This window comes from Gavialis gangeticus, unplaced genomic scaffold (genome assembly GCF_001723915.1).
Source record: "Gavialis gangeticus isolate Ggan-Ray unplaced genomic scaffold, GavGan_comp1, whole genome shotgun sequence".
NCBI lineage: Eukaryota > Metazoa > Chordata > Crocodylia > Gavialidae > Gavialis > Gavialis gangeticus.
Window position 1 is genome coordinate 64,348,505 of NW_017729029.1, and position 15,045 is coordinate 64,363,549.

A 15,045-nucleotide genomic window follows, 5' to 3' on the forward strand; every position below is an offset into this window, starting at 1 on the left:
CCAATGATGCAAAGCAGTCAGACTATACCAGTAGACAGCTGCAAAAGAAGTTCCCTTTGCCAAGTTATTCATTGAAAAATTCAAGAGAAGTTAAGATCCCACCAAAAAACATGTTATTACATCTAATATCATGAGAAACAAATCTTTGCCATGTTGTATTAGGAAGGGGGGAAAACTGCAAAAGAGACATTGTTCTTTAATATCAATTACTGCAAAAACATCATGAAATACTGGGTTTTTTTCTTTTTCCAGAGTGCTGATGCATAATTCTCTTTCTCGCTTACCTGATAAATCCCTGTGCCAATACATGCCCAGACTGAACTGGCTGTAAGTTTTATTTTACTTGGAAAAGAAACTTTGATCATCTGGAAACCGATGATATTCCACAACACTTAATTTAGCCCTAAGTTAAATATAAGGAAGAGGAATGATAAAGAGCAGAAATCTCTCCTTTCATTCCTGTAGTGCTGTTTGTTTGTTTTTATCTCAGCTAGCCATAGAGGGCCAGGAGACAGTTTGTCCCAGAAATGTTATGATAAAATGATACCATCACAATTATCTCCCTTGCATGGGCTCTGATACTATATTTGTTTTTTATAAATTGCTTTTGATACAAATACCAACCGATTATGTTGTTTCAATTTGGGGATGGAAGGAATAAGGATGGAACAATTTTTAAAATATGAGCCTTATACCTCCCAACAGTGAACAGAAGAACTTTCATTTTAATTGAATATAAACAGGTTTAAAATGTTTCTAACATTAAAATGTTGTAAATACAATTACAGCTCTTTGAGCCAGTGTTGCCTCCGTTGTTGGCTGAAGGCATTAATTCTGTATATGTCAAGAGCAGGCATAAGTCCCAATCCAATAAAATTATTTAAACACTTTAGCTAAATACAGACAATCAAAAAGCCTGAGGCTGAATTGCTTTAATCTTCACAGGTTATTCTAGGCTACATAGATTGAATTGATAAGGAAGTGAATACATATTCACTTTTGATTCCAGAAATGCAGCCAGATGCCTGCAGTAGCCCAGGTCAGAAGCCAAGGGGTGCTAGAACACACAGCCCTGCTCAGCTGAAGCAGACAGCTTGGGCCAAGGCTAACCTGCCCATCCTGTGAGGGAGGTTTGCAGGGGAGGTGCAAAGCATCCCGGGATGCTGGGGGACTGTGAGTTAACTTGAATCTGGAGGGGATCTGGGACAGAAGTTCAATAAACTGATTTAATTTAAATCAGCTAAGTCTGATACTACATCCATCTAGGGTTATCTTAAACTGGTTTGGGCCATTTTGAAAGTGGTTTATGTGCACTGAATTTCTGTTGTGTTACAAATTTTAATGGTTTTCCAATCATGTATACTGGTTTAGGTATAATTTCTGTCCCTGGCCTCCGGTTAAGCCTACGTTTAAAAGCTTTCCTAAATCAGCCCCATATAACCACCAAGCATATTCAGTAGCAAACCTTGATTCATCTTTATGAAAAGTATCATTTATGCTGCAGCTACCATGCAACAAATAAAACCATTGCCACTGTTGCAATGAAAGATATGTTGGATGCACCCACACATGCAAGCACATGCACGTGCAGCAGCTCATATAGCAGCAGCATAAATCTGTGCCAGAGGTTTGTGCCACAGCACGTGTGCCTGAACATTCACTTTGGTGTGTGGCAAATTGTGCCACCTGGGGCAAACTGATCCTATCCAGCTCCTCCCAGATCTTCAGCCAGGGGGAGCTAGAGGATGAGGCCAGCACAGGTGCTGGCCCCAGCAGTATAAAAGCTGCCCCGGCAAGCAGCTCAGGGCTACTTACCCTCAGGAGCTTGAGGCCTGGGCAGTTGGTATCTGGGGACACTAGCCATGTGTGCCAGCTGGACTACTTAAATAGCTCTAACCTGGAGTGTCCCCTTTACCCACTGCAGCAGTCTGGCAGTGGGAGCTGCTGCTGTCTGTGACCTGCTGCCACCTGCAACTGCATCCAACCCCTTGGACTGGTGGCCCCATGTCTGCACACCTGTCAGACCTGGATGGGGACCACACGGCTGCCTGGGCTGTGGTATGGGCACTGAAGCAGAGCCACCTGCACCTCTGGGTCAGCTGCCACTGTGCCATGGCTGCACAGTTAGACTTTGGATGGCACTGCTGTCATGTCTTCTGGTGCTCCCACTTTGCCATCTGGGCAGCTGTCACCCAGAAGATGTGCTTGTTGTGGTGGCCCACTTTGAACTGTCAAACCATATCAAAATTAGAGTCCACAGTGCAAATATGCAGTGTGGAAATTTTTTTCATTCCTAGCATGCCTCTTCCGGGATCTCAAACTACTTTGAGACACTGCAACAGGCACATACTCAATCATCTGGATGTGGCCATTATGGTTTGGCAGAGGCACAAGAGACTGGGAACTCTGAGTTCTTTCATCTCAAGCACACACTTGGGAGCAGTCATAAATCAGCCCTTAGTTCCTGAAACCAAGCATACAAATTCCTGTTATCCTTTCCCAACTTGCAAAAACCTAAACTCAGGATTCCAGTTTATGCTAAAGGAGTTGACCTGAAGGAGTTCATGTTTCATTGTTCTCAGGGAGTGAGAGCCTACAAAATCACATGCTTCTCTGAACCAGTTAATCTCTAAGGTGCTACCCTACCTTGCCTTTTGTAAGACTACTATTGTCCTTTGTTCTGTGTTAAGGTTCTACTGAGGTCTCCCTTTTAACAGGGAATTCAGAGTAAGTTTCTGATTTAAATTAAATTTTGTCAGTAATTGAAAGGGGGTTTTTTGTGTGTGTGTGTGTTTTTTATCTCCCAGAGACTTTGAAGGGAACCATATACGTAACCTTAGAAACATCACCTTCATCTCCTGCAGCACTTTAACTGTACTGTAAGTAATAGTACATGCTGGGCAGCCAGAATGAACTCTGTAATGAACAATCATTAAATTATGTAGAATGGTTTCTGACATCAAAACTTTCCAAAATATTGATTATTGCTTGGAAATAATGGAGATTATTAAAATGCTACATTTTAACTGAGCACAAAAAAGTAGAACCAATTTTATAGCAAAATTAACCCTAGTATATGCAGCATAACTTCACTGAAGTGGATTTGAGCAGTCGCATCACATATTGAGATTTATAAACCATGTAAAAATGTGAAAAATTTGACCACATACATGACAAAATTCATGAATAGTATCTTCATTTAAGCAGATTGCTGGCAATTAGACATTTTAGATTAACCCAAAAACTTCCTTAGAAATATTGAAATCTTATTCTGAACTCTCCTCCCCTCCCCTCTCATGCTGTTCCCAAGTCTCTCAGCTGCCCTCTAGCAAGTGTTACTTTCTCATCTATGTAATTTTCTCACTCGGCTCTCTCTTTCCTACGTGCATCTACCCTAGTGATTTAATCTCCACTCAGTGGAATATTTTGGATGAATACAGAATATAGAATCAAGCCCTGCTGATTGCAGTTCTCAAGAATATGCACTTTGGATTTGTACTTTCATACATTTTGCATAAAACTAGAGAGGTTCATTCATCCTTCCCAAAATATCCAGAATTCTCAAATAAGTAGTAGTTAATACCTTCAAACTCCCCTAAGGCATACATAATCTCAAAATACTTAACATTTCAGAGTCGCTCTAATTGTCAGTAGATGAAAATACAACTGAAAGTGTATTTATGCATGTAGTGCACATGCACACACACAGTGCACATATATATTACAGATGTGCATATATACATATACATAGACATATAACATGCATATACATGTACATATACAGGTAGAAATATAATATTTATAGAATATCAGTTTAAATAATTGGGGACATTGCTAATTCAGTGAACAATTAAACTGGATAAGATACAGATAAAAGAATATGCAACCTTATATAGAAAAAAAGGAATTATTTTACAACGTTAGGCTTCCCAGAAAACAGACACCTTTCAGAAAGTTGAAACATATATTTGTTTTTATCCTTTCAGGGTGATGAGAAGAAATAAAATCAGCTCTTTAAATGAAAATAGCTTTTCCTCTCTCCAGAATTTAGATGAACTGTAAGTTTATTTTTTAACTTTTACATAACGGTTTTTAGAGAAACTTCCCAGGCTCGCTGTCATTCATTGTATTTACTCAAATACAAGACAAGGGATTTTTTTTCCTCCAGCCAGCATGAATTTGCATGCAAGAAAACCTCATTAAATACATTGTTAGCTGCCAAAAGCAGCATGTGCTCAATAATGGAAACCAACTAGGAAGCTAATTAAGTGCAGCCAATACTGGGCATGACTTTAAACCATATGGCCCATATTAGACAAACACAATGATGGGAACCTACCACAAGGACAGATTAGTGCAGCCCATGTAAATAAGATATATGAGAGTGCCCAGTGCACCCAGTCCCCTTCAGTGCTGACTCTTTTTTCAAGTCGTGGTGAGCCACTACATTAAATATATTTTTATTTCCCCCTGTAATTCCACAGCTGAGCTGTGCCTTTCTTTCCCAATTCCAATGATTCCTGTTTCTCCACCAGCCTTACATGTCTGGCAGGCATCACTAAATAGAGCCCCAAACAGGTCACTCAAAATCCTTCTGCCACCCTCTCTCTCAGCCTGATGTGGCCCACCTCCATTAGATGGAGCTGGACCAGGTTGCTCTGTGCCTCACTGCATATACATTTTTGGAGGATCCCAGGACTGGTGACAAGAACATCCAGTTCCACTCATGATTTGGGGGCTAATTAGCAAATGGATCCTTTGGGGCAGGCCAGCGGGGGTGGGGGGTGGGATATCTGATGTACACACACATACTGAACAATGCTGAGCTGTGAGGTCACCATGGCTTGAAATGCTGTTGACACTGATGAGGGCCCAGCCCAATGAACTATATGAGCCTTTTGGCTTTGGACTAATATCATGCATAGTTTTACTACATATAAATAAGTAGAAAAGTACTACTTACAAGTGTGTTTATGGAGTACCTGTTCTAAAACTTGCAGCACTTTCTAAAAAGATAAATGCATCAATTCTGAATGAACTATGTTTGTGTTTATTTCAAGGTCAGTGTTTTCAAATTTGCCCTTATTTCCATGTGGTCAAGAGAAAGCAGGGACTGACAGTAAGGAAGGATCTGCAGGGGGAAGTTGGGAAGGGGCAGATGGCAAAGGGGCTACTCAAATCCCCAGGTTTATTTTCCCTGCTGGAGCAGTGAGGAGGAGACAAATTTAAGGCAAACCTCCAATATTTAGATTTTATACCTATAACAAATTTAGGAATTTTCCATATATAGAATCTGCCTATTGAGGGGTCATATATTCTGGGTTGTCTTATATTTGAGTAAATATGGTGAATAGAATAATTAAAATACATAATAGAGCAGAATCCATGAAGGGTGTTTCTTCATCTACAAAACCATTGAGTTCCCTGTATGAAAACATGTAATAGATGGGTTCACTAGAAAGAAGTAGTAGCTCTATATAAGAAATGGTTTTTAAAAATGCTCTCAGGGTTATCACAGACTTGGACTTCTCACTTGCTGAAAACAATCTGGCTGACTACTACACATTATTTAATATTTGATTGGGTTAACGTTAATGAGAAGATTATAGTGAGAGAACTTTTAATATATCTAGCAGCATCCGTTCTTGATGCTTCTTAATCAAGAAAGAGTTTGCCTATAGCACAGGTATTGCACAGTCACACTCACAGATGATGATTTTTTGGTGGATAGATAAAAATCAGGGAAAGATTCTCCACCAATGAAAGTGAATACATCTCCATTGAAATCAGGTGTTTTATTTGATACTGCTGATCAACAGCATAACAAAGTGCGGATGCCAAAGCCCTGGGTGCCAATTTAGAAAGCTTGCCAGAATGGGGAACCTGTGCCACCACAGCAGCCTTTATTCAGGAAGTTCATCCCAGGGCAACAGCAGCCCACCCCGACACAGCAATTGCAAAAGCCCCTGTGTAAGATAATAGATAAGTGCTGAGCTGCTTCTCCCCCTCTTTCTCCTACCCAACGCTGTTCTCCAGTTCTTCCCATACAGGGTGCAAAAATATCTATTTATCTCTCTGTGGTTGACTGGTTAATTTCATCGTTTGAAGAAGGTGCTGGTACTTTTCCTATATTTTTTAAATTATGGCATATTTTTCCATAGCTAAAGGTAGGGTGATTCTTCATACTTTAGTAGAAAACCTGCATTATTAATAAATACTACATCTATTACTGGGGTTTGGGGTTTTTGTGGGGGTAGGTTGTTGTTTGCTATCTAATACATCCACAGTTATAGTTTTTAAAACCCTGCCTCACTTATAAGTTCACCAGAGCGCCCCAAGGGATGACAAGATCAAACGGTCACAAACTCCTCCATGACCATTTCAGGTTGGACATAAGGAAGGAACTTCTTTACTGTCTGAGCCCCCAAGGTTTGGAATAGACTGCCGCCGGAGGTGGTTCAACACCTACTTTGAATGCCTTCAAGAGACATTTGGATGTTTATCTTGCTGGGATCCTATAAGCCCTGCTGACTTCCGGCCCCTGGGGCAGGGGCCTGGACTCAAAGATCTTCTGAGGTCCCTGCCAGCCCTAATGTCTATGAAATCTATGAAGTAGGATAGGAGTTTTAATCCAACCCAATGAAGCACTGGAAATAGAGAAATAAAATCAAAACACACTAAACATGTAACAGAAATATAATTAATGTGTTTTTTTACAATCCGTTACCCTTTTTGTATATTAGCTTATTTGGTCAAGTTAAGCAAGAAATGTCCTTTAATATGTCTCTCCAACATCATTACTAATCTGATTGGGAAAGAAGTGTAAAACTGAAAAGAGAAAGAAAAGCAATATAAAATGAGAAGATAAATTAAAAGGAAAAGAAAAAACCCTGAGAAGCCTTGTATGTAATTATATGTCTCAAATACTGAGACACAGTGGGCTTTAAGTTCTTTCATCTTACATTTTAGCATCATCCTTTCTGATAATCTATGTAATAACATATCATTTTCTTTGGCAAAAAGAGTCAAATTGTGAAAGCCCTTAATATTAAAATGCTTCTCTGTATAATTTAAAAAATCTACTAACAACTAATGATATTGTATCTGGGCTTGTTTCCACAGAGACCTGGCTAACAACAAGATTGAATCACTTCCTCCATATCTATTTAAGGATCTGAAGGAGCTCTCACAACTGTAAGGTTTTGTAATAACTCTTTATTATACTGTGTGCAGTTATACAATATTAATTCAAAATGATGACATCAGTCATCCAATCCAGGAAGCAAATCCAAGAGCATCATCTTCCTATCTGAGTTCAATGTAAAACCCCCAAATTTAGCCTGAAATGTGCTTTTTAGAAATATTACATGCAAGACAATTTCAGCAAGGATGCATACTACCTTGAATATTAAAAAGGTTAGTTATTTCAAATTATTCCTAACCTAGATAGTACCTATTGATTTCAGTTAAAGCTTTGCATAGGGTAAGCAAGATTTGTCTCTAAGAATATTACACATATTCTCAAGCACTTAATATTACACATATTAAAACACTTAATCTACTACCATCTGTTAGTTTCTGTGGTTTGGACTACTAGCATTCTGTTTTCAGTGTTATTCTGCTTTAAATGTAGAAGTCCACCTTCATCCTCATGAAACACGCAAAGGACTAGATCCATAAAGGATTTAAGATTGTAAATCCTACCTAAATCCAAAATTGCAATCCTCAGAATTTCTGTTCAGCTACTGCTTAACCATGGGGTTGTCTAAACTTCATGTTTCCAGCATTAAAATTCCCCGGGCACCTAACTTTCTGGATATCAGGTTCTAGACTAGGAACCCCAAGTAGAGGGAGAGGTTACTGGCAGAGCAGGTGTCTAAGCTCTAGACAGGGTCAGGATACATAACATATCATTGTTCCTTAGCATTGCCTGTTGGTTACTATAGATAGCTCCATGTCATTGTGTTGGCTGCTCTGTATTCTCAACTCCTCATGCATCCAGGGTGAATCCAGAAGAGATGCAGGGGTGTGATGACCTTCTGCCCCCACTCCCTTCAGTCCACAGCACTAGAGCAGCAGCCAGGGACCTTTTTAAGTCCCCATATCAGGAATGAATTCTGTAGCATCCAGCAGCATGTTCCATCCTCTCCTATCCCTCTCCCACCACCCAGAGGTGGGGGACCTACAGAGCCACTCCTTAGTAAGGAGTTGGGTTCAGCCACAGATAGTGGCAGCACTGGTGGATGTATTCCTTTTCCCTGTCTGGTCCCCCAGATGTTCCCTGCCAGCCTGGGGTAGGGGGAACCCATACACTGTCACTGCCACCATTCTCAGTTGATCCCAGCTTCCTATGCAGACCAGATGAATCAGCAGCCCTGGAGCTCCCTCTGTCCCTGAGGCAGGAGGAGATAGCAACAGTGGTGGGAAGAAGAAGGGAGGGGATATGCCACTGAGCATGGAGGATAAGGGAACAGGTGCTGAGAGTGAGGTGGGGCAGGATAGATTCTTACCTGATTTGGGAACTTTAAAAAAGACCCTAGCTGTCACTCCTATGATGTGTTCTGCCCATCCTAATGTGCGGCAGGATGGGAAAGCTGGGAGCAGGGATGTAGCCATCCCTGCAGCATTAGTCACTGCTTCCTCACCCCACTTGACAAACTCCTGGATTCACTCATACATGCACCTAGCTCAAGGCACCTAGCTCAAGGCCAGTTATCTTGACTCCCAATTAACTGACCCAAATGATTAACTTAGAATCCTACTCAGTATTGTTCCAGGGAAAAAGGGTTAGCACATTTAATTTCTCATCCTTCACAGGTATTTCCAGTGGAATAATGGACTATGTAGGATCCTGGGACAAAATGCTTTCTCCTGGGAGAAATGTAACTTCTGTTTGTATGCAAAATGGAGGAATTTAAAAGATGTTAAACAGGGATAGATTAAGGCTAAATAAAAGCCATGGGTGCAGACAGAAGTGACAATTTTTACCTGTTCTGGCCACAAAAAGTGGTCTATAGCCATGACCAAACACAAGTGAACAGCTGCTTCAAAAATGGCTGATTAAGTGAAAATCTGAACCCTCACTGCATGAAGGGTCAGATGAAGACCTTTCAAAACAAAGTGTCTTATGTAACCTGGGTCTGCACTACCTGCCAGCCTTGAGCTTTTTTCAGAATGGGAAGGGAGAAAGGGAGTAGAGGGAGTTTGATCTGAGGGTTTTTCAGCCCCTACTGGAGGGTTGGGTGGGTGCATTGGAGCCCCCCTGAGGTGTATTGGAACTCCCTGTGGGGAGCACCAGCTGGGGAACCCCTAGAATGAGCTTCCTCTGCTCCCTTCACCCCTCCCATTTTGAAAACAGGAACCCAGCTGGGAGAGAGGAGAGGCCATTGCTAGGGGAAACTGGCTGCAGGCTTTAGGTATCAGCTAGATTCCCCTCCCCACTGGAATCAATGGTGAACTTCTGTTTGGTCCAGGGATTGTTGTAACTCCAAGCACTTCCTGCAAAGTCTTCTCAGTTACAGCAGGGAGTTGCACTTCTGTCTGCAGCTATAGTCTATGCCCACCTGTGTACTTCTACCTACTCTGTGCTTCCAAGGTGTGGGGACTGCTTAGGCATCATAGTAGCCTAGGTATGTTTGCCCCTCTCTGATGGGGATTAGAGTCGCAGAATGTAAGGACCTCTCCAGAGGATGAGTCTATATGGCTAGGGACAGACATTACACATAAACTGGTTTAAGTGATCGGTAACGGGTTTAAATCTGTAACAGAACAGATGCTCAGTGCACATAAACTAGTTTGAAAATGGCTGAAACTGGTTTGAGATAAGCCTGGTTGAATGTAGTATCACACTTAACTAATTTGACTCAAACTGGTTTATGCAATGTCTGTCCCAGACCCCTTGCTAGGTTAAGATAAACCAGACACCCCCAGCATCCTGGCATGCTCCCTGGGCTGGGCAGGGCTCTCCAGTCTGCTGCAGGGCTGGCCCCTCCCCTCTGCTTCCTGGCTGGAGCTCGGCACAGACTTGCAGGCACAGCAGGGTCTGCTTGGCTTCTCCCTGCTAAGCAGGAATTATTCCCTCTTCCCCTCTGTTTTATGCAGACACTTCAGCATTATCTAGCAGACCACACACTGGCTATGATCCGTGCTGTGGGACAGGCCAGAGGCAGACAGGCTTTTTGAAGCTAATCAACAGTAGCTTAATGTCCTTTCTTGGAAGAGCTGTTTAAGAAGAGCTCCATTAATTAATGGAGAGAGACTTTGTTTTCTTAATGGGTTGGTAAATACCAAGTTAAGGATGATAATAGCCAGAGCGTTCTGCTGGGGCCTGGCCATGCCCCCCTCAGCTCTGCCCTGTGGAAGCAAAGGGAGGCTAGCTCTAGCACTCCCCCCCACCCAACCACCCAGTTTCTATCCTGAGCCATGGCAGGCATGTTCCTGCACTTCTGGGATGTCTGTCTGGGTTAAAAACTGATTTAGCCTAGACTAACCTGCAAAGATTGAATCAATTCAGGATCAGGCTTTTTGAATGCCTGTCCCTAGCCTATGTGTTCAGTCTTACCTTAGATCCAGTTTATTACCTTAGTTCATACGGGTAGAAAAAAGATTGCAGCATCACAGAACCCTGGGAAAACCCTTACTCGTGCATCCTCTGCCACCTTCCTGAGGACTGACACTCAACGTTTGCTGTGATGAATGATTTAATCCAGTTTAAGCGTGTGTCACTATCACTCTATTATTTTGCAACATAAATCTACATAAATATTTTTAAACAGGCAAGACCGCTGTTTTCTGAATGCCTCACAACTTTGCGGCACTTTTGATGGTTTTCTCAGAATGACTGCAGGCAGGACTAAAGCTTTCCACACCCAGTTTCTTTGGCTTCTTGTACATATTGTACCACTACCTTGTGACTGGCACCTGTGAAATGCGCAAGTGTGGAGGAAGGAAAAGGAAACCTGTCGCCTTCAGCACATGTGTGCACATGTGCAAACACATGCCTACACTAAGTAGCTGTACCAGACGTTTGTTTCTTTTTCTTTTTTTTAATTTCACTGCCCTTTTGTGTTTATCATACCACATCAATGCATCTGAAAAAATTGATTTTAATGATTAGGAAAAGAAGCTGCCACTTATTTTTAAATATATGGCATTCTTTGAGGTATTTTGAATATAAGGAGTGGAAAAAGTTTTGCAACCAAAATAGTTATGAAATTTAAAAAAAAAAAATTAAAAATTGTGTACCAACACCTTGTCCATGAAGCCACAAACTGTTCTCCTCTTTACTAACGCCTCTGACTGATGTTTGGTTTAAGGCACCATGGGATCTAAGACACGATCCCAAAAACTGCGCCTCCTGCCACGTGCGATTTCAGCTGCCCCCTCAGTAGCAGGTTAAAACCCAAACGCTGACAATCAGCCGACTGTTAGGTGGGGCCAGGTACCAAACCAGGATCTGAAACTGGCCCCAGTCAGGCCCCAGACAACAATAAGCTGATTTCCAACACCCCAGCTGGGGTTGTAACTCAACTCACAGAGATCCCAGAATTGGCCTGCTGCAGCTCAATTCCAGGGTCCCCGCACACCAGAACTGATAAATCCCCATTTCCCCATGTGCCACCCAGCTGTGTGACTCACAGCATTTTATCTCAGCCCCAGTTCAGCCTGATCTTGGGGTCACCATGAGCCAGGGCTAAGTTAAAACTCTATGTGCCACTTAGCTGGGCAGGACAGGGGTTTTAAAGGTCCCAGTGCATGGGGACCCTAGGATTGGGCTGCCTGGACAGCTCTATCCCCAGCCCTGAGGCTGCCCCGTGACAGATTCTAACACTCAGCTGAATGTTGGTATCGGTCTTGGGCCAGCTCTAGGGTTCAATTTAAGGTGTGATACAAATGAGCCACCAAGTTATTACACATTAATATGTAGAATACTTTTGTGGCTCGTTAACTCTATTATCATGTCTTAAATTGACCTTTACCTGTTAGTTGTGTCTTGAATGTAAAGTGTATTAGGGGCCTAAGATGCCAGACTGTTTTTTCAATTGTAACTGCCATTTTTTTGAGTCAAAAGGATAGGATTTAAAAATAAAGATTCTCATTAGGACAAGTTTTAAGGAAGATGCATGGAATTAATATGTCCTTACATTTGTCTTTACAGGAATTTGTCCTATAATCCCATCCAGAAAATACAAGTAGACCAGTTTGATTACCTAAAAAAACTCAAATCCCTGTAAGTTTCTGATCCTTTTAATCCATATGTTATGAATTTTTTTTATGGTTTTATACTTCTTATCCAAAAAGATGTTTCTCCAGAATGTGTAGTAAGCTGTATGTGAGAGATTTTGTGCCACGTGACCCTTCCACTATATTTGTTGGTGCCTCTCAAGAATGTAAAACTGAAAAAAAGACAATATCTGATTTATTTTTTCCCTGAGAATTTCAGCTTCTAAATAGGAAATTTTGAAGAACAAAAAGGCACCAGTTAGTCCAGAATCCATACATATCATCTGACAAAATAGATGGTTGCCTACAAAAGCTTATGCTTCTCTGAAACAGTTTGTCTCTAAGGTGCCATCCTTTCCTGAATTCTGCATAAAAATGTTAATAGAAGATGATGCCCATTCCACTGTAATAAAATAAGTGTAATTATGTTCTATGTTAGTGAAGTTAGATAGGCTGAGATGGAACCCCCCAAACAATACTGGGCCATTCAGTGGGGTGTAGAATCACCCATCTCCCTCTTTATGCAACTTGCAAGATTTCAAAGAAATTTAACATCTGTACAATAATTCTGACAGACACATCAGTTCTTACACAATCCTCTGCTTCAATCATAAAAAAAGATATAGAGAAGCTGAATACTGTTCAGTTTTTACTCCTGGGGTGCCTGAGGTCTTTCCTTTGAGGCATTTCAAAACAAGGCTCTGGTGTGTTCTTCATGGACATAAAGATTCCATAATGAACTTGTGTATTCCACAGCTGTCAGGCGCAGGGCGCACACAGGTGCCCTGCGCCTGACAGCAGAAAACAGCTTGGGAGACACCCCTAGTGGCAAGATGGGGGAAGCCCAGCTGCCAGTTGCCAGGGCAGCCAGAGTAACAGGTGCTGGTTGCCAGGATAACTGCTGGGGAGCCAGCTGACAGGAAGGGGCAGGGCCTGGCCCATATAAGCCCAGGCAAGAGGCCAGGAGGGCAGTTCCCCTCTGGCGACCAAGGAAGGAGGAGCTCGGCCAGTGCAGATAGAGGGGACAACCCTGACTGCGTGAGCATCCCTGGGCCGCTGCTGGGATTGGAGTATTTCCTGGTAAGGATTGAGTGCTGTTTGGCCAGACGGGTTAGCTTCACATTACAGCCCAGGGGCTTTGTGTTTTTGTGTTTGTTGTTTTAACCGGAGGACCGGGTGAGGCTATTACGGGTTGGAGGAGGCCTCACAGGGGCTCCACAGTAGTGTGGGGACCCCAGCGCCAGAGAGGGTGCAGCATTTTGGGGGTACACTGACCCCAGTCCCAAAAAGGGGAGCGAAGAATTGGAAGGCAGGTAAGGCTGAGGCCGCCTGAGCCTGGAAGGAGGTTCAAGACCCCAAGGAAGAGATTTGAGGCCAGGTACAGCTACAGCCACCTGAGCCCCAGGGCAGCATGGGAAGTGCCGGAGAGGGGGCAGCGTGGGAAGTGCCGGAGAGGGGGCAGCGATTGACGAGTGCCAGAGGGGTACAGTTGCGAGAGACAAGCCAGAATGCCTGTGTGGTGCAGGTTACAAGAGACGAGCCAGAGCACCGGTGAGGCACAGGCTGTAAGGCGAGTTGAGTGTTGGTGGGGTGCAGGTTGCAAGAGTGGAACAGACCTGAACAATGTCAGGTACATCCGCGAGGCTTGGGCTGCGGTGTAAGGGGAGGAAAGGAGCCACAGATAGTGCCCCAGGCATTGAGACAGAAAATGGGCAGGCTCCTGCTTGATTAATATCCCCTAATTAAGCAAGTAACAACAAGGTGTGGCAGGAGAGAAGGTGGGCGGCTGGCCCATAACCGGTGTTGCAGGGTCAATAGTGGACGGACCCCGAAGAGGCACACCTGTCACATCCACTCACTCCTATAAACAGCCTGTGACAAAAGTATTCTCAGTACCAAGACCATCAGACTGGAAAAAATAGCTACCTGAATGAGAAGGCTAGGAAAGAACAAAGCATTGCCCCCTCAAAATAGCAACAAATAATCAAACACTGTAAGAAGACTATATCAGAAATAGCAGAAATGAACAATGAGTGCATCATGCAGAATGAATCCTGAGAAGACAACCATTGAAACCACTCTACCTGATTAAGTCAAACTGTCAAAGACAGGGATGAATAAAATGGATAATATTTCTCAACACAGAATCATAGAAAAATAGGACTGGAAGGGACTTCAGGAGGTTTAAAATGATGCGAACAATGTAAGAGTTCAAAATGATTAGCTCACATAATTTTTAGTCCAAAAAACTTATTGCCATTTGTTGTCATTGAATTTTTCTCTTTAAAATCTTTTGGAAATCTTGAGGGCTAGAATGCTGTCAACCCTCCCACGTAGCCACTGTATTCAATATTCCATTGAATTAGGTGTCCTTGTAGCAATTTCCTGTTCCAAATATAAGAACTCCTCTAGAATTTATGGGGCTGCAGCTGCTGCTGCTGCTGCTACTGCTGCTTATCGCTGTGGTGCTGTGCCAAAAGAGGAGGAATTTTGATTGAGCATTCTTTCTGGAAGGGCTGTTTTTCTGTTAATGATGTCCATAAGCTGCCTGTGGCAGCAGGACATCCCAAGTGCGTCATTCCTGAACACTTGCTGGTTCACCAGCTCTTACACACATACTCTCCAAACCTGGAAAGACTTTGGGACATCTCTCTGCAGCCATTCTCAAGACATTCTCAAGATTCTTCTAGTACGTATGCAAACAGTCACCAAGGGACACCCTTGAATGGCCTCTCTCTTGTTTTTCTGGGTCTACAGTATTGGTGCAGGAGTTGCTGGGTGGTTGGAAACACCAACACCACAGTGTAGACCTGCTCTGAGTGA

General features: G+C 42.7%; 1 protein-coding gene across 4 annotated transcripts in view; it reads left to right on the plus strand.

Annotated features, from left to right (window-relative positions):
• RXFP1 (relaxin/insulin like family peptide receptor 1) overlaps positions 1-15,045 on the plus strand; it is a 135,861-nt gene that overhangs the window by 94,233 nt on the left and 26,583 nt on the right. For 2 of the 4 annotated variants that reach the window (XM_019521705.1, XM_019521704.1), the window contains exons 9-13: positions 253-327; positions 2,808-2,879; positions 3,987-4,058; positions 7,123-7,194; positions 12,158-12,229. In XM_019521705.1, coding sequence (XP_019377250.1) covers positions 253-327; positions 2,808-2,879; positions 3,987-4,058; positions 7,123-7,194; positions 12,158-12,229 — 363 coding nt within the window. The remainder of the gene's footprint in view (positions 1-252; positions 328-2,807; positions 2,880-3,986; positions 4,059-7,122; positions 7,195-12,157; positions 12,230-15,045) is intronic. The other 2 variants (XM_019521707.1, XM_019521708.1) reach the window with 2 other exon arrangements.